The sequence below is a fragment of the Moschus berezovskii genome, chromosome 25 (genome assembly GCF_049115385.1).
Source record: "Moschus berezovskii isolate FMDL1 chromosome 25, NW_MosBer_1.0, whole genome shotgun sequence".
In the NCBI taxonomy this organism is placed as follows: domain Eukaryota; kingdom Metazoa; phylum Chordata; class Mammalia; order Artiodactyla; family Moschidae; genus Moschus; species Moschus berezovskii.
This window is the reverse complement of record NC_142484.1, coordinates 30,883,060-30,902,117: the sequence shown is the minus strand read 5'-3', so window position 1 is coordinate 30,902,117 and position 19,058 is coordinate 30,883,060. Positions and strand designations below refer to the sequence as shown.

At 37.8% G+C, this 19,058-nt stretch overlaps 1 protein-coding gene across 2 annotated transcripts in view; it reads left to right on the top strand.

Annotated features, from left to right (window-relative positions):
• Nucleotides 1-19,058, top strand: part of INTS4 (integrator complex subunit 4) — a 114,820-nt gene that overhangs the window by 18,030 nt on the left and 77,732 nt on the right. For both annotated transcript variants that reach the window (XM_055416059.2, XM_055416060.2), the window contains exons 3-4: nt 2,775-2,892; nt 13,478-13,584. In XM_055416059.2, the coding sequence (XP_055272034.1) occupies nt 2,775-2,892; nt 13,478-13,584 (225 nt within the window). The remainder of the gene's footprint in view (nt 1-2,774; nt 2,893-13,477; nt 13,585-19,058) is intronic.

Below are 19,058 nucleotides of genomic sequence, written 5' to 3'. Positions count from 1 at the left end.
TGAGGAATCTCCACACTGTTCTCCATAGTGGCTGTACTAGTTTGCATTCCCACCAACAGTGTAAGAGGGTTCCCTTCTCTCCACATCCTCTCCAGCATTTATTGCATGTAGACTTTTGGATAGCAGCCATTCTGACTGGTGTGAAATGGTATCTCATTGTGGTTTTGATTTGCATTTCTCTGATTATGAGGGATGTTGAGCATTTTTTCATGTGTTTGTTAGCCATCTTTATGTCTTCTTTGGAGAAATGTCTGTTTAGTTCTTTGGCCCATTTTTTGATTGGGTCATTTATTTTTCTGGAATTGAGCTGCAGGAGCTGCTTATATATTTTGGAGATTAATCCTTTATCAGTTTCTTCATTTGCTATTATTTTCTCCCATTCTGAAGGCTGTCTTTTCACCTTACTTATAGTTTCCTTTGCTGTGCAGAAACTTTTGATTTTAATTAGGTCCCATTCGTTTATTTTTGCTTTTATTTCCAATATTCTGGGAGGTGGGTCTTGGAGGATCCTGCTGTGATTTATGTCGGAGAGTGTTTTGCCTACGTTCTCCTCTAGGAGTTTTATAGTTTCTGGTCTTACATTTAGCTCTCTAATCCATTTTGAGTTTATTTTGGTGTATGGTATTAGGAAGTGTTCTAGTTTCATTCTTTTACAAGTGGCTGACCAGTTTTCCCAGCACCACTTGTTAAAGAGACTGTCTTTTCTCCATTGTACATTCTTGCCTCCTTTGTCAAAGATAAGGTGTCCATAGGTGCGTGGATTTATCTCTTGGCTTTCTATTTTGTTCCATTGATCTATATTTCTGTCTTTATGCCAGTACCATACTGTCTTGATGACTGTGGCTTTGTAGTAGAGCCTGAAGTCTGGCAGGTTAATTCCCCCAGTTCCATTCTTCTTCCTCAAGATTGCTTTGGCTATTTGAGGTTTTTTGTATTTCCATACAAATTGTGAGATTATTTGTTCTAGTTCTGTGAAAAATATCTTTGGTAGCTTGATAGGGATTGCATTGAATGTATAAATTACTTTGGGTAGTATACTCATTTTTACAATATTTATTCTTCCAATCCACGAACACGGTATATTTCTCCATCTATTAGTGTCCTCTTTGATTACTTTCACTAGTGTTTTATAGTTTTCTACGTACAAGTCTTTTGTTTCCTTAGGTAGATATATTCCTAAGTATTTAATTCTTTTCTATATCTAACAACTTTGTTAAGCTCATTTAACAATTTTAATAAATTATATGTATGTTCTTTTAGATTCTTTACGAATAATCATGTCATCATATAATGGCTTTGTCTAGTACTGATATAATATCAGCTATCTCTTGCATGATATACCTATTTCTACCTTTTATTTTCAACTCTTCTTTTTAAATCACTTTTTATGTTGTGACCCAACAACATATAGTTAGTTTTTTAAGGAATTTCACCTGACAGTGTTTAGTTTTTAATTGGAACATTTAATTCTTTATATTTAATGTGTTTATTGACATGTATGGGTTTAAATCTACCCTCTTGTGAAATGCCTTCTGTTTATCTTACCTGCTAGTGTTCTTTTTTTCCTCTCAATTATTACCATCTTTTGCATTGGCTATTTTTAAAAAAATTCTCTCCTCCACTGCTTTTTTATTAGCTTGTATTTTTATTATACAATTTACTGGTTAACCTAGATATTATGTTAATTCTTTTTAAGAATTAATTAATTTTATTTTTGACTGCTCTAGGTCTTCATTTCTGTGCATGAGCTTTCTCTAGTTGTGGTGGGTAGAGGCTACTCCCAAGTAGCAGTACAGGGGCTTCTTATTGTGGTGGCTTCTCTTCTTGCAGAGCACAGGTTCTAGGGCACTTGGGCTTCAGGAGTTGTGGCACATGGACTCAGTAGTTGCTCACAGGCTCAGTAGTTGGGGTTGCGTGGGCTTAGTTGCTCCGCACCATGTGGGGTCTTCTGGACAAGGGATTGAACCTGTGTCCCCTGCATTGGCAAGTGGATTCTTAACCACTGAACCACCATTCACTCAGTTACGGCCGACTCTGCGACCCCACAGACTGTAACCCGCCAGGCTCTTCTGTCCATGGAGTTCTCCAGGCAAGAAACCTGGAGTAGGTTGCCATTTCCTTCTTTTAGGGAAGCTTCCTGACCAGGGATCTAACCTAGCTCTCTTGCATTGCAGGTGGGTTCTTTACCATCTGAGCCACCAGGGAAGCCCAATAAATCATTTTCTTAGTCTCTTTTGCCTTGGAGCCGAGATCCAGGTCCAGGCACCGGACCTACACCCAGACAATTAGATTCACCTACTCTGAACTTCTGATCAGGGTCTGGTGATCCAAAAAAACAGAGCGAAAATTTTCTGGTGATAGCAGCAGTAGCTTCAGCACCCAATTTCTGGGGGCTCCAAAAACAGTGGCGCTGATAGCAGTGTTGAGGTGCCCCGTGTTGGGGTGCCCAGTGTTTGTGGTGCAAGTTGCTGCAGCTCATGTCAAATATGACTGCACAGTGGAAGAAAGGTACTTTTAATCCCAGAAGCTTACATCTGGTTAGAAATTAATGACATCAGGAAGGTGTGAAAATATTCTCATTCACTTTTCACTATTTGGATGTAACACACAGATTGAGAAAAACTTTCTCCCCCAAAGCATATGCAGCTAATTTTTCAGAAATAAAACTTTAGAATACTTGGATCATTGAGTCTTTTTTGAGATATTTCCCATGTTCCTGTTGTTGGTTAGCTGAGAGCAGAGCATCAAGGTAACAATAGCTTCTTTTGTTGCAGGAGAATGATTCGTCTGTGAGACTGAAAATTGCCTCATTGTTGGGTTTACTGTCAAAGACTGCAGGATTTTCACCAGACTGCATTATGGATGATGCCATTAATATCCTGCAGAATGAAAGTAAGTTGCAGTTTAAAAGCTATAGAGGGAATTCCCAGGTGGTCCAGTGATTAGGACTCTGCACTTCCACTGAAGGGGCAGGAGTTCCTTCCCTGGTTGGAAAACTAAAATCCTCTGTGCCTCACTGTGCAACCAAATAAATAAATAAAAGTTGTATAATTAGAGCAGAAATCTTTCATTCCTTTTGGATAAAGTATAGCGCAAAGTTTTGTTGTGTTGGTGGTTATTGAAAAGAAATTTGAGGATGATTCAGTAAAACCATGTACATATATTTACCTTAGAGTTAAAATACAGGTTTGTCTCTTAATAGCTATCATTTGTTGACTTCTACTAAGACTACCGCACAATTGCACTCATCTCACACGCTAGTAAAGTCATGCTGAAAATTCTCCAAGCCAGGCTTCAGCAATATGTGAACCGTGAACTTCCAGATGTTCAAGCTGATTTTAGAAAAGGCAGAGGAACCAGAGATCAAATTGCCAACATCCTCTGGATCATCGAAAAAACGAAAGTTCCAGAAAAACATCTATTTCTGCTTTATTGATTATGCCAAAGCCTTTGACTGTGTGGATCACAATAAACTGTGGAAAATTCTGAAAGAGATGGGAATACCAGACCACCTGACCTGCCTCTTGAGAAACCTGTATGCATGTCAGGAAGCAACAGTTAGAACTGGACATGGAACAACAGACTAGTTCCAGAAGGTCAAGGTTGTATATTGTCACCCTGCTTATTTAACTATGCAGAGTACATCATGAGGAATGCTGGGCTGGAAGAAGCATAGGCTGGAATCAAGATTGCCGGGAGTAATATCAATAACCTCAGATATGCAGATGACACCACCCTTATGGCAGAAAGTAAAGAAGAACTAAAGAACCTCTTGATGAGAGTGAAAGAGGAGAGTGAAAAAGTTTGCTTAAAGCTCAGCATTCAGAAAACTAAGATCATGGCATCTGGTCCCATCACTTCATGGGAAATAGATGGGAAAACAGTGGAAACAGTGAGAAACTTTATTTTTGGGGGCTCCAAAATCACTGCAGATGGTGACTGCAGCCGTGAAATTAAAAGACGCTTATTCCTTGAAAGGAAATTTATGACCAACCTAGACAGAATACTAAAAAACAGAGACATTACTTTGTCAACAAAGGTCCGTCTAGTCAAGGCTATGGTTTTTCTAGTAGTCATGTATGGATGTGAGAGTTGGATGGTGAAGAAAGCTGAGCACTGAAGAATTGATATTTTTGAACTGTGGTGTTGGAGAAGACTCTTGAGAGTCCCTTGGACTGCAAGGAGGTCCAACCAGTCCATCCTAAAGGAGATCAGTCCTGAGTGTTCATTGGAAGGACTGATGTTGAGGCTGAAACTCCAATACTTTGGCCATCTCATCCTAAGAGCTGACTCATTTGAAAAGACCCTGATGTTGGGAAAGACTGAAGGCAGGAGGAGAAGGGGATGAGAGAGGATGAGATGGTTAGATAGCATCACCGACTCAATGGACGTAAGTTTGAGTAAACACCAGGAGTTGGTGATGAACAGGGAGGCCTGGTGTGCTGCGGTTCATGGGGTCGCAAAGACTCGGACACGACTGAGCAACTGAACTGAACTGAAGAGACATATACCTAAGGTAGTTTACATATGACATAAGATAGATAACATTGTCCTTGTTTTATAGGTGGGGAAGCTGAAACTCAGAGAAGTTAACTGACTTGCTCAGGGTTACGAGTCTGTAACAGTTGATGTTTTATTGACTGTGCCTACCAACCCAGCAGGGGCTTCCTGGGTGATTCACTGGTAAAGAACCTGTCTTTACCAGCAAAGATGCAGGAGGACAGATTTGATCTCTGGGTAGGGAAAATCCCCTGGAGAAGGTAATGGCTGTCCACTTCAGTACTCCTGCCTGGAAAATCCCATGCATGGAGGAGTCTAGTGGACTACAGTTCATGGGGTTGCAAAGAGTCAGACGTGACTGAGCAACTAAATACACACACCCACACCCACACCCACACCCACACCCACACCCCCACACACACCCCTGGTCATGGAGTCCTCCACCATTTAGTTCCTATAAAAACAGAAACTAAAGCAGACTTGAGTTCCCAAGTCTCATATGTTGTTGCCTTTTCTATTTGTTCCTTGTTGGATGTGCACTAAACGTCTCATTGGTTAGGTGAAAAGGAAAACTGTTTCACCATAAGAATTTTTTTTTTATTATATTTGTCTTGTTTTATTTAGGATTTTCTAATAGAGTTAGTGCCTCTTTGCTTTGATACTTATTGTGAAATTTGAAAAAAGAAATCTTTTGCTACTGTTTCTGAAAATATTTTAGTTTTGTTTGAATTGGTTGTAATTTCAAAAAATAGTGTTATTTCACTTTAGGGTATCCATATTTAAACAAATATGATTATTTAAATATTGGACAACAGTTTATTCAATAAACTTAAGAGGTTATGAGAATAATAAAAGGCCAGTGAACTCAAGAGATAATCTAAATTCACTTATTGTACAACTAATGATACAAATATAAATGGCCCATTGGTTGAAATTGAAAATTTTTTTTGTTAGAAACAACTTTAAATTTTAGTTGTATTGAATTTTGACCCAAGACTTATAATTCACAGAAAACAATCAAAATACCTTAAAAACTTTTTTTGACATTTATTGAACGGCCAATGTAATGATATTAAGGGAAAAATTAAAAAATATTCCTGCTGCTGCCATACAACTATTTTACGTAGTACCTTTTACTTACATAAGTTTTATATGGTTGTACTTACAGTGAATGTATTATTTTATCTTTTAGTATATTTACTTAACATTATATATAATTTTCCCATTTTTATACATTACCTTCATAAAAATTAGGGTGTTGATAATATATTAAATACTAATAGATATTTCTTTGCCCTTGTAGATAGTGGCAAAAAAGTATTTCTTTTAAAAGCACCAAAGCAATTACATTGCCTCAATATCCTTTTTTTCCATGGAAAGTTCTTATATGAGCTATACTTGGAAGAATTTCTTACTTATTAATTGGGGATTTCATAGAGTCATAGACTGTTTGAGATATAAATGGCCTTATAGTGCTCATCTTGTCTAATTGCTTCATTTTGCAGATGACAAGACTGTTAAGTCCCAGAGAGATGAAATGAGTTGAAGTGAGTTGATCTAGCTAAAAGTAGTAGCAGAGTTGAGAACGTAGTGTGGCGCTCTTTCTTATGGACTACAATTTAACTGAGAACACTTTACCTCTAAAACAGATACATTATAAGAGAGACTTAGTTTTAAGTCAGAACTCATTCTAGCCAAATTATGCAGTATTCATGGAAATAGCGGTTTTACTTTTTTTAAGTATTCTAATGTTTCTTATTTGATTGTCTCTAAGAGATGTGGTCTAGGACTCTTCCTGGTTTCCTGTTCCTGGCCCACCTAGATTCATAGAAGATAGAATTGAAAGGGACTGTAAGTTTCATCTAGTTCAAGCCCTTTATTTCAAGGCTGAGGAAGATGAACTCCAGGAAATTAAAGTGACTGCTGAAGTCACTTGGTATTTGCGACTTAAAATTAAGAGTTTCCTGATTATCAGTCTTAATATTATCAAATCCAAGAGTGTGGTCTGCACCTTGGACCAGAAGTCTTTAAGTTCATCAGACGCATGCATTTTATAACTCTTGGGCAAGCGTTGCTTCTCGAGTACATGCTACACCACTAACGGTAACATCAAGCTTGTTTTAGAGGAGGTATAATTAGCACACTGTGGGAGCAGAGGAGAGAATGGGATCAGTGCTGACTGGTGGGCTCTAGAAAGGCTTAGTGAAAAGGTAGGTTTGGAAAGTCCAAATCCTCCAAATTTGGGGAAGAGTGGTACCAAGAAGGAACATGATGATAGAAGATAGAAGACTGGCAAAGTATAAGAGATGTCTGAAGAACCAAGTTGTTTGAGAGATCAATAGGAGGGAAGTAAGGGGCCTTTGGAAGAAAAACATTGGTAAAATGTTCTGAAGCCAAATGGTAGTAGTCTTGAGTGCTGAGGATTTTAAATGTTATTTTATAGGCAGTGGGTACCTAGTTCTCCTTGAACAGGCATGAAGTGATCAAGTCTAGTTCTATAAGGACAATTTAGTGGTTGTGTGGAATTTGCTTTGATGAACTGGATGGATCGTCATTTATTGTGGCTATGTCCATCTAACCTGAAGTTACAGTGTAGGCCTGGAACTCATTGAAGAGTCCAGGATTTAAGATTTAGATTATATTTGTGATTTATTAGAGGCAAGAGTTAAGTTCAAAAAGGTCTAGCTGTCTTTTTATGGTTGTCATGCAGAATCTTCTTTTTGAAGAAATAAATTTTAGAGCAGTATGGTGGTATTGATTTCTTCTCTTCTGTTTTCTCTTAGTACCTTCTTTTCTCTTTGTGACCTCTTTCATATTGGAGACTTACCTTTCCTTTTTTAATCTATTCAACTTAAAAAAATTCTTATATTCGTATTGAAATATAATTGATTTACAGTGTTGTGCTTGTTTTGTTTTTTCATATTATTTATTTGACTGGTCTGGATCTTGGTTGCTGCCTGCAGAATCTTCAGTCTTTGTTGAGGCATGCTACATCTTTTAGTTGCATCTTGTGGGATTTAGTTCCCTGACCAGGGGTTAAACCAGGCCCCCTTCTTTGGAAGCATAGAGGACCACCAGGGAAGTCCCCTACAATGTTGTGTTTATGGAGACTTTTCTTAATGATCCTTGGCTTTGCATTGGAGTTTAGGATGAAGCACTAAAAAACTGATTGAGAGTTCTTTGTGAATGAATGGGGCTTGTCAGCTGGTAGGCTCCACTCTAACATGATCCTCAGTGTCTTTGGAGGACTGTTAAATAGTAGTGTCTTCTGCTGTTTTTTGTGGGCCTGTCAACTTTTGACTCTCCTGCTGGGAGGACAGATGCCTGACTGCCATGTTTTTTTTAGCCAAAGCAGCCGAAGAGTGCTAGGGAGGGAGTCTCATTTTCAGTATGCTGATTATCTCTTAATCTCTTTATTATCAGTTGAGTTCAGTCCCTCAGTCATGTACAACACTTTGTGACCCCATGGACTGCAGCATGTCAGTTCTCCCTGTCCATCACGAACTCCCAGAGCTCACTCAAACTCATGTCCGTTAAGTCAGTGATGCCATCCAAACATTTCATCCTCTGTTGTCCCCTTCTCCTGCCTTCAATCTTTCCCAGCATCAGGGTCTTTTCAAATGAGTCAGTTCTTCACATCAGGTGGCCAGAGTATTGGAGTTTCAGCTTCAGCATCAGTCCTTCCAATGAATATTCAGTACTAATTTCCTTTAGGATGGACTGGTTGGATCTTGCAGTACAGGGGACTCTCAAGAGTCTTCTCTGATACCACAGTTCAAAAGCATCAATTCTTCAGCGCTCAGCTTTCTTTATAAACTCTCACGTCCATACATGACTACCGGAAAAACCATAGCCTTGACTAGACGGACTTTTGTTGGCAAAGTAATGTCGCTGCTTTTCATTATGCTGTCTAGGTTGGTCATAGATTTTCTTCCAAGGAGCAAGCGTCTTTTAATTTCATGGCTGCAATCACCATCTGCAGTGATTTTGGAGCCCCCAAAAATAAAGTCTCTCACAGTTTCCACTGTTTCCCCGTCTATTTGCCATGAAGTGATGGGACCAGATGCCATGATCTTAGTTCTCTGAATGTTGAGTTTTAAGCCAGCTTTTTCACTCTCCTCTTTCACTTTCATCAAGAGACTCTTTAGTTTCTCTTCATTTTCTGCCATAGGGTGGTATCCTCTGCATATCTGAGATGACATTATTGATATTTCTCCCAATAATCTTGATTCCAGCTTGTGCTTCATCCAGCCTGGCATTTCTCATGATGTAGTCTGCATAGAAGTTAAATAAGCAGGGTGACAATATACAGCCTTGACGTACTCCTTTCCCGATTTGGAACCAGTCTGTTGTTCCACGTCCAGTTCTAACTGTTGCTTCTTGACCTGCATACAGATTTCTCAGGAGGCAGGTCAGGTGGTCTGGTATTCCCATCTCTTTAGAATTTTCCACACAGGTCAGAGGCTTTGGCTTAGTCAGTAAAGCAGAAGTAGATGTTTTTCTGGAACTCTCTTGCTTTTTCAATGATCCAGTGGATGTTGGCAATTTGATCTCTGTTCCTCTGCCTTTTCTAAATCAGCTTGAACATTTGAAGTTCATGGTTCACGTACTGTTGAAGCCTGGCTTGGAGAATTTTGAGTATTACTTTGCTAGTGTTTGAGATGAGTGCAGTTGTGTGGTAGTTTGAGCATTCTTTGCCATTGTGTTTCTTTGGTTTTGGAATGAAAACTGACCTTTTCCAGTCCTGTGGCCACTGCTGGCCTTTCCAAATTTGCTGGCATATTGAGTGCAGCACTTTCACAGCATCATCTTTTAGGATTTGAAATAGCTCAACTGGAATTCCATCACCTCCACTAGCTTTGTTCATAGTGATGCTTTCTAAGGCCCACTTGACTTCACATTCCAGGATATCTGCTCTAGGTGAGTGATCACACCATCGTGATTATCTGGGTTGTGAAGATCTTTTCTGTATAGTTCTTCTGTGTATTTTTGCCACCTTTTCTTAATATCTTCTGCTTCTGTTAAGCCCATACCATTTCTCTCCTTTATTGAGCCCATCTTTGCATGAAATGTTCCCTTGATATCTCTAATTTTCTTGAAGAGATCTCTAGTCTTTCCCATTCTATTGTTTTCCTCTATTTCTTTGCACTAATCACTGAGGAAGGCTTTCTTATCTCTCCTTGCTATTCTTTGGAACTCTGCATTCAAATAGATAAATCTTTCCTTTTCTCCTTTTTGCCTTTCACTTCTTTTCTTTTCATAACTATTTGTAAGACCTCCTCAGACAACCATTTTGCATTTCTTTTTCTTGGGGATGGTCTTGATCCCTGTCTCCTGTACCATGTCACGAACCTCCATCCATAGTTCATCAGGCACTCTATCAGATCTAATCCTTTGAATCTATTTGTCACTTCCACTGTATAATCGTAAGGAATTAGATTTAGGTCACACCTGAATGGTCTAGTGGCTTTCCTTACTTTCTTCAATTTAAGTCTGAATTTGGGAATAAGGAGCTCATGATCTGAGCCATAGTCAGCTCCTGTTTTTTTTTTTTTTTGCTGACTGTATAGAGCTTCTCCATCTTTGGCTGCAAAGAATATAATGAGTCTGATTTTGGTATTGACCATCTGGTGATGTCGTGTGTCGAGTCTTCTCTTGTGTTGTTGGAAAAGAGTGTTTGCTGTGACTAGTGCGTTCTCTTGCCAAAACTCTGTTAGCCTTTCCCATGCTTCATTCTGTACTCCAAGGACAAATTTGCCTGTTACTCTGGGTATTTCTTGACTTCCTACTTTTGCATTCCAGTCTCCTATAATGAAAAGAACATCGTTTTTGGGTGTTAGTTTAAGAAGGTCCTGTAGGTCTTCAAAGAACTCTTCAGCTTCTTCAGCGTTACTGGTAAGGGCATAGACTTGGATTACTGTGATATTGAATGGTTTGCCTTGGAAACGAACAGAGATCAGTCTGTTGAGATTGCATCCAAGTACTGCATTTCAGACTCTTGTTGACTATGATGGCTACTCCATTTCTTCTAAGGGATCCTTGTCCACAGTAGTATATAAAATGGTCATCTGCGTTAAATTCACCCATTCCAGGCCATTTTAGTTCACTGACTCCTAAAATGCCTATGTTCATTCTTGTTATTTCCTCTTTGACCAGTTCCAATTTGCCTTGATTCATGGACCTAACTTTCTAGATTCCTATGCAATATTGCTGTTTATAGCATCAGACTTCCATCACCAGTCACATCCACAACTGATTGTTGTTTTTGCTTTTGCTCCGTCTCTTCATTCTTTCTGGAGTTATTTCTCCATTGATCTCCGGTAGCATATTGGGCACCTACCAACCTGGGGAGTTCATCTTTCAGTGTCCTATCTTTTTGCCTTTTCATACTGTTCATGGGGTTTTCAAGGCAAGAATACTGAAGTCGCTTCTCCAGTGGGCCACATTTTGTCAGAACTCTCCACCATGACCCGTCCATCTTGAGTAGTCCTACACGGCATGGCTCATAGTTTCATTGAGTTAGACAAGGATGTTATCCATGTGGTCACATTGGTTATATTTATACTTATTATATATTATCTTTATGATATTTCCTTCCTTTCCTCACCTAGCATCTGCCAGATTAGATCCTTTCTGTCCTAATTTTTAGAGAAAAAAAAACTCTACTTCAGTGGTTGATTAGCCAATTGTATAGCATAGGGAAGGAGGTGGAGGTCCAGCTACTTCTTATAGAAACTTTAAACAAATCCATGCCTCACTTCATTTTGGGGTGTTTTATGGTTGTGTTTTTTTTTCTTTTCTTTTAAATCTGTGATTCCTGAATCTTGCTTGGCATATGGCTAGAATTTACTCTGTTGTGATGCCCTCCTCAGTAGGCATTTAGTATTAGATTTCTCAGTTTTGCCATAGATTTTTTTCATTTGCTTGCCATCTCTGAAAAGTTTGTTGACTTTTCTCATCTGCTTACTATTCTTCTTCTGTTTTCTTAGTCCTTGTATGTTTAAACTTTTAAAGTTTCTTTATATGTTAATGAGGTTTTAAGAAAGAATTAGTGATAAACAGAGGTGTTCAGTCTAGTGTGTCTTACTGGAAGTGTTTTTAAGAGGTGATTTTCCCAGTGTTTTATAAGCTTTTTTTTTTTAAGCTTTAGTTGTTTATATATCATTGTCATTTTTGACATTTGTTTCCCATCTACATTATGGATTTCTTAATGTTTTTCTTAAGTGGACAGTTATATTTTAGTTAAATAAAATTAAAGAGACTATATTAGTAATAGTAAGAGGAAATTAATGTCATCAACATAGTAACTATCATTTTTATTTTGTTCTTTATAATCATGCATACCTCTGAGATATTGCAGATTCTGTTCCAGATGATCACAGTAAATTAAATATTGCAGTAAAGTGAGTCACCCGAGTTTTTGATTTCTCAGTGCAGATAAAAGTAATGTCTATACTATACTATAGTTTATTGTGTGCAATAACATTATGTCTAAAAAGAATGTACTACCTTAATACTGTACTGATAAAAAATGTTAACCATAATCTGAGCCTTTAGCAAGTAGTAATCTTTTTGTAATTGTAACATCAAAAATCATTGACCACAAATCACCATAACAAATATAATAATAAAAGTTTGACATACTACAAGAATTACCAAAAAGTGACAGAAACATGAAGTGAGCAATGCTGTTGAAAAATGGTGTAGAAGGCTTGCGTAATAATCAGGATTGAGGCAAACCTTCAATTTATAAGAAATATAGTATAGTATCTACAAAGTGCAGTAAAATGAAGCACAATAAAACAAAGTATGTCCGTACGTTCAGTTCAGTTCAGTTGCTCAGTTGTGTCCGACTCTTTGCAACCCCATGAATCACAGCACGCCAGGCCTCCCTGTCCATCACCAACTCCCGGAGTTCACTCAAACTCACATCCATTGAGTCGGTGATGCCATCAAGCCATCTCATTCTCTGTTGTCCCCTTCTCCTCCCGCCCCCAATCCCTCCCAGCATCAGAGTCTTTTCCAGTGAGTCAACTCTTCACATAAGGTGGCCAAAGTATTGGAGTTTCAGCTTTAGCATTAGTCCTCCCAATGAACACCCAGGACTGTAACATAAAAATGATTTTCTGCCTGCCTCCTAGATCCTCTTGCATACCACTAGCGTAGAACCATAGAACCATATTTTGAAACAAAGAAGAGAATCTGGTTAAGGTGATTGATAGCGATTTACTTGGAATTGTCTGTTTGCCCATTTATGAAGCATCCATTGAGCATGTAATGAGGCATGCTAGATTCTGAGAATACAAAGGTGAGTAAAACATAGTCCTTGCCCTTAAGGATCTTTCAGTTTCTTGGTTTTGCCTGATATGCAAATAAGTATCATAAAGTTACAGTTTATGTAAAGGGTTCAGTGGAAACATGAAGGAAGAAATGGTCAATATTTTTGGGGGAAGAGAGAAAAGCACCATACAGGAGGTGACATTTCAAGGTTAGGAGGTGCTCTCTGGGGAGTAGGATTGAGAATGGAGCAGGATGTAGATGAAAGCATTCTAGGTAGGGAAGTGGGCCTGAGCAAAGATAGGGAGACATGGAATCATAAGTAATTGGGAAAAAGGAGGCTAGGGAAACCTGAAAGAGATGAGGCTAATAAATAAAGTAGGGAGGACTAGGCATTGTGGAGGGGCTAGTATGTATGTATGTCCTGTTAAGGAATTTAGACTTTATTTTGAAGGCAGTGAAAAGCCTTTGAATTAGTCAAGCACTGAACATTTTTGGAGAACTATGTCGCATCCTGTGGAGGACTCAAATTTTTAGACATGATCCCTTTAGGAACTTAGCTTTTAGTTGAGGGGAATCATGAATTAAACAGCAGAACTCAGCTGACAAAAATCTGCGTTCTTTATACCCAAGTAAATTTACCTTCTATAGTAATCTCCTTTTGAAATTTTAAAACCTAACTTTCCATCTTCCTTTCTAGAGTCTCATCAAGTCCTTGCTCAACTATTGGACACTTTGCTTGCAATTGGCACTAAACTCCCAGAGAATCAAGCTATCCAGATGAGATTAGTTGATGTAGCCTGCAAGGTAAGAATATAATGGTTAGACACACCATTGCTTCTTTATTGAACACTTTTGCATTATCTGGAGAAATGATATGCGCTATCGGATCTGCTTACCTCCATCCTAAGTCTATAACTGAGAATTGCCAAAGACTCTTAAATGGTTTTAAGAACTGCTTCATTTTTTGCTTGTTTCTTGATGTTGGATTAGGAATAAAGTTGAGTAACTTGTTAAAAAATGAACTTCCTCGTTGACCGAAAAGAAATGAAAATAATTATAGGAAATACCATGTATTCCATGCCTAACATATGCTCTCTGCTTATTATGGTACTATTTTTTACCTTTATGAAAGAAAAGTAATTTTATTCCTATGGTGTATGCTCATTGTTAAAAACAAAATTAACTAATACAGAAATAAAATAAGTGAAAGCCACTCCATCTTTCCCTGTCAACAGTTTGGAATGATACTTTGATTTGTTCTTCATAGTCCTTTAGGGAAGTGCTGTTATATCTCTTTCACTAAGATGGGAATTGAGGTTGAAAGAGTTTAGTTTGTCCAAGTTTTCATTCTTAGGAAGTTGCAGAACCAGGGCATAAACTCTTTTCTGATTCCAAAGCCAAATTCTTTTTAATTTGGGACTTTTAATTAGCTTTCTTTTGTGCACAGCACCTGCTCCTAAACCTTGTAGAATTGGCTTTTCTTTGAATCTTCTTGATAAATTTGTTTTGAGAATATAAGGAGACAAATATGTTTGAATTGTGGAAGGGTTACATTCATGGAATTAGAAAACTATTTCTGAACCCCAGGAAAGAGTATTTCACTTATCTGAATAAACAATGACAACAGCAATGAAAACCCATAACACTGTGAGAAGTATGAAAAGCTTAAGTGGGAGAAAACTAGGGATTACATGTTTGAGAGAGTAAGTATGTCTTAAATGTGAGAGAATATATGTATCTGGAAGGTTGTGCTTATGAGAGAGGTGTTTTACTCAGTGGATTATTCTGCTTGAAGCAATAGTTTCTTGAATTTGTTCTAAAGAAATCTTTTATTATAAAAATTAATACTTATGGAAATTTGGAAAGAAGTATAAAGAAAGAACTACACTCATAATTCATTATGTAAAGGCAACCATTATTATTAGCCTTTTGATGTATCCGTTCTGATTTTTTTTCTGTATACAGATTGTTTGCTTTTCTTTTTCCCCATATAGCTATAATCATATTCTATATTCATTTTTGCTTTTTGACTAACATAACAAATATTTTCTTTATATTGTAAATGTTTTATAAATATTTTTAATGGATGCATGATATTATGTCCAGTAATCAAGCCATAGTTTGTCCTAACCATTCTCTTATTAGTGGAAATTTATATTATAGCCATTTTTAAAAAATGGTAAATAATACCACACAGTGAATGTGATTAGTCTAAAGTATTTCCTGTATCTAGGGTTATTTCCTAAACATACATTGTCACGGTAGAATTACTGGATGTAAGCATTTAGAATTTTTGTTTTTTTTTAAGGCTTTTGATACTTTTGGCAAATTGTTTTCTACAATATTCTAGTTTAAGCATATCCACAGTATATGAGAGTGCATAATTTCACATATTATTCTATCATTTGGATATTAATGTTTAAAAGCAAGATGTAAACCTGTTAATTTGGTAAGAAGGAAATGGTATTTCATTTTAAAAAATTTCCTATTTTTTCTTCATTTGTATGTCCTGTCTTCAGTTCAGTCACTCAGTCATGTCTGACTCTTTGTGACCCCATGGCCTGAAGCACACCAGGCCTCCCTGTTCATCACCAACTCCGGGAGCTCACTCAAACTCATGTCCATTGAGTCAGTGATGCCATCCCACCATCTCATCCTCTGTCGTCCCCTTCTCCTCTTGCCTTTAATCTTTCCCAGCATCAGGGTCTTTTCAAATGAGTCAGTTCTTCGCATCAGGTGGCCAAAGTATTGGAGTTTCAGCTTTAGCATCAGTCCTTCCAGTGAATATTCAGGACTGATTTCCTTTAGGATTGACTGGTTGGATCTCCTTGCAGTCCAAGGGACTCTCAAGAGTCTTCTCTGATACCACAGTTCAAAAGCATCAATTCTTCAGTGCTCAGCTTTCTTTATAGTCCAACTCTCACATCGCTACATGACTACCGGAAAAACCATAGCCTTGACTAGGTGAACCTTTGTTGGCAAATAATGTCTCTGCTTTTTAATATGCTATCTAGGTTGGTCATAGCTTTTCTTCCAAGGAGCAAGCGTCTTTTCATTTCACGGCTGCAGTCACCATCTGCAGTGATTTTGGAGCCCCAAAAAATAAAGACTCTCACTGTTTCCCCATCTATTTGCCATGAAGTGATGGGACCAGATGCCATGATCCTAGTTTTCTGAATGTTGAGTTTTAAGCCAACTTTTTCACTCTCTTTTTTCACTTTCATCAAGAGGCTCTTTAGTTCTTCACTTTCTGCCATAAGGGTGGTGTCATCTGCATATCTGAGGTTATTGATATTTCCCCTGGCAACCTTGATTCCAACTTGTGCTTCATCCAGCCTGGCATTTCTTGTGATGTACTCTGCATATAAGTTAAATAAGCAGGTTGACAATATACAGCCTTGACATACTCCTTTCCTGATTTGGAACCAGTCTGTTGTTCCACATCCAGTTCTAACTGTTGCTTCTTGACTTGCATACGGATTTGTCAGGAGGCTGGTCAGGTGGTCTGGTATTCCCATCTCTTTCAGAATTTTCCAGTTTGTTGTTATCCACACAGTCAAAGGCTTTGGCGTAGTCAGTAAAGCGATGTTTTTTCTGGAACTCTTGTGCTTTTTGATGATCCAGTGAATGTTGTCAATTTGATCTCTAGTTCTGTCTTGAGAATGAGCTTTTCCTGTTCTTTTCTAGTTTTTCATATGGACTTTTTGTGCATTTCTTCACCATTTGTAGAGGCTCATAACTAGGTAGAAATTTGAACTCTTTGGAAATGGCATATCTGGCACAAGCTTTTGCAAATTCAAATAAAGAAAGGCTGACTATGATTCATAGCTATAGTTACTGTTTCTATTGCTTAATGCTATTTTGTCTGTGATTTTTGTCATATAGTAATCTTTGAGATATGATTCACATTAAAATAACATTTCCCCTTTTAATAGAAATAATGCAGAGTCCAACTACAATGGGATTAAATTAGATGAGTAACAGAAAAAATTAGGAAAACCACAAATATGTGGAAATTAAACAACATGCTCCTATTTAACCAGTGAGTCAGAGAGAAAATCAGCGGATAAATTAGAAAATACTTTGAGGTGAATGAAGGCACTGTGTGGCAAAACTGGGCTGCAGCTACTGCATGCCTAGAGGGAAATTTATAGTAATTAGTGTCCATAGCAAAAAATGAGAAAGATCTCATTCCAGTACCTTATTCTTTTACCTAAGATGCTGGATAAAGAAGAACACATTAAATGTGAAAGCATGCAGAAGGAAGGAAATAAGAAAGACTAGAGTGGAAATTAATGAAATCAAGAGTAGGAAAACAGTAGAGAAAAATCAAAGAAGCAAAAGCTTGTTCTTTGTAAAGATCAACAAAATTGAGAAATCTTTATTTTTGGAAAGGAAAAAATAAGGCTCAAAGTACTAGAATCATAAATGAAAAGAGGCTATTTCTGCTGACCTGACAGAAATGAAAAAGATTAAAAAAAATACTATGAACAATTTTATGCCGATAAATTAGATAACTTACGTAAAATGCACAAATTACTACTAATTCCTACAGAGATACGAACTGCGAAAACTATCTCAAGAAGGAGTAGACAATCCGAATATACTTATAACAAGTAATTAAATTAGTAATGAAAAAAGCAAAAACTTACCTACAAAGAGAAGCTCAGGCCCAGATGGCTTTGAATCAAACATTTTAAATAAGAATTCATACCAATTCTTCACAGATTTTCTTAAGAAGTAGAAGAGAAAAGCAGCATTTCTCCACTGATTCTATGAGGCTAGTATAACCTTAGTACCAAAACCAAACAGAGACACTTTAAGAAAAGCAAATATGTGCTAGAGAACTTATTGGACAAGAAGCCAGTTAGGATGTTATTGCACTGGGCTTTCCTTGTGGCTCAGATAGTAAAGGATATTATTGTAGTAGCCTGCATGAAAGGTTTGGCCACCTCGTGCGACGAGTTGACTCACTGGAAAAGACTCTGATGCTGGGAGGGATTGGGGGCGGGAGAAGAAGGGGACGACAGAGAATGAGATGGCTGGATGGCATCACCGACTCGATGGACATGAGTTTGAGTGAACTCTGGGAGTTGGTGATGGACAGGGAGGCCTGGCGTGCTGTGATTCATGGGGTCGCAAAGAGTCGGACATGACTGAGCGAATGAACTGTACTGAACATGAAAGGTTATAATTTGAATTAAAGTGATGGAAAGATGGAAACATATGGATAGATTTGAGAAATATTTGGGAAGTAAGATTGGCAGGACTTGATAATTGGTTGAGCATGGAGTGGCGGTGAAGGAGTTGCTGAGGATATTTCCCATTTCCAGCTTATGTGCCAGATTAGATGGTGGTGCCTTTTACTCAGAGAATTCTGGGAAAGCATTTGTTTGGGTGTGGGACAAAGTCCAAATAACCCAACAATTGCAAACTTACTAAAAAAAATTATGAAAATAGTACAAGAGATTTCCATATACCCTTCTTTTTGATTAATCAATCATTGACATTCTCCTGCATTTGCTTTATCATTCTCTATGTTGGGGGCTTCCCTGATAGCTCAGTTGGTAAAAGAATCTGGCTGCAATGAGGGAGACCTGGGTTTGATCCCTGAGTTGGGAATATCCCCTGGAGAAGGGAAAGGCTACCCATTCCAGTGTTCTGGCCTGGAGAATTCCAAGGACTGTATAGTCCATGGGGTCGCAAGGAGTTGGACACGACTGAGCAACTTTCACTTTCACTCTCTCTATGTATATTTTACCGAACCATTTAAGGGTAAATTGCAGACATTATGCTTCTTTCCCACTAAATACTTAAATTTTTATTTCTTAAGAAGGAGAAAATCATTTTTATAAACCCAGTTTTCAAAATCAGGAAATTTAACTCTGGATTTTGTCTGGTTTTTTTTTTACTGTGTGGTCTGTGAGATCTTCGTTCCCCAACCAGGGATTGAACTCATGCGCCCTGCAGTGGAAACATGGAATCCTACACTGGACTGCCAGGGAATTCCCAGGAAATTTAACTTTGATATAATGCTAATCTGTAGTAGTATTAGATTTTATTTAAATTCTACCTGTTGTCTTATATTATATTTTATATAAATTTTTCTTTTCTGGTCCAGAATCACACATTGCATTTAGTTTTCATGTCCCTGTTTTCTTTAATCTGGAAAGGTCCCTCAGGCTGTCTTTGTCTTTCATGACCTTAACTTGAGAAGTATAGGCTGTTTACTTTGTCTTTTTTTTTTTTTAAGTTTTGGCTGCATTGGGTCTTCATTG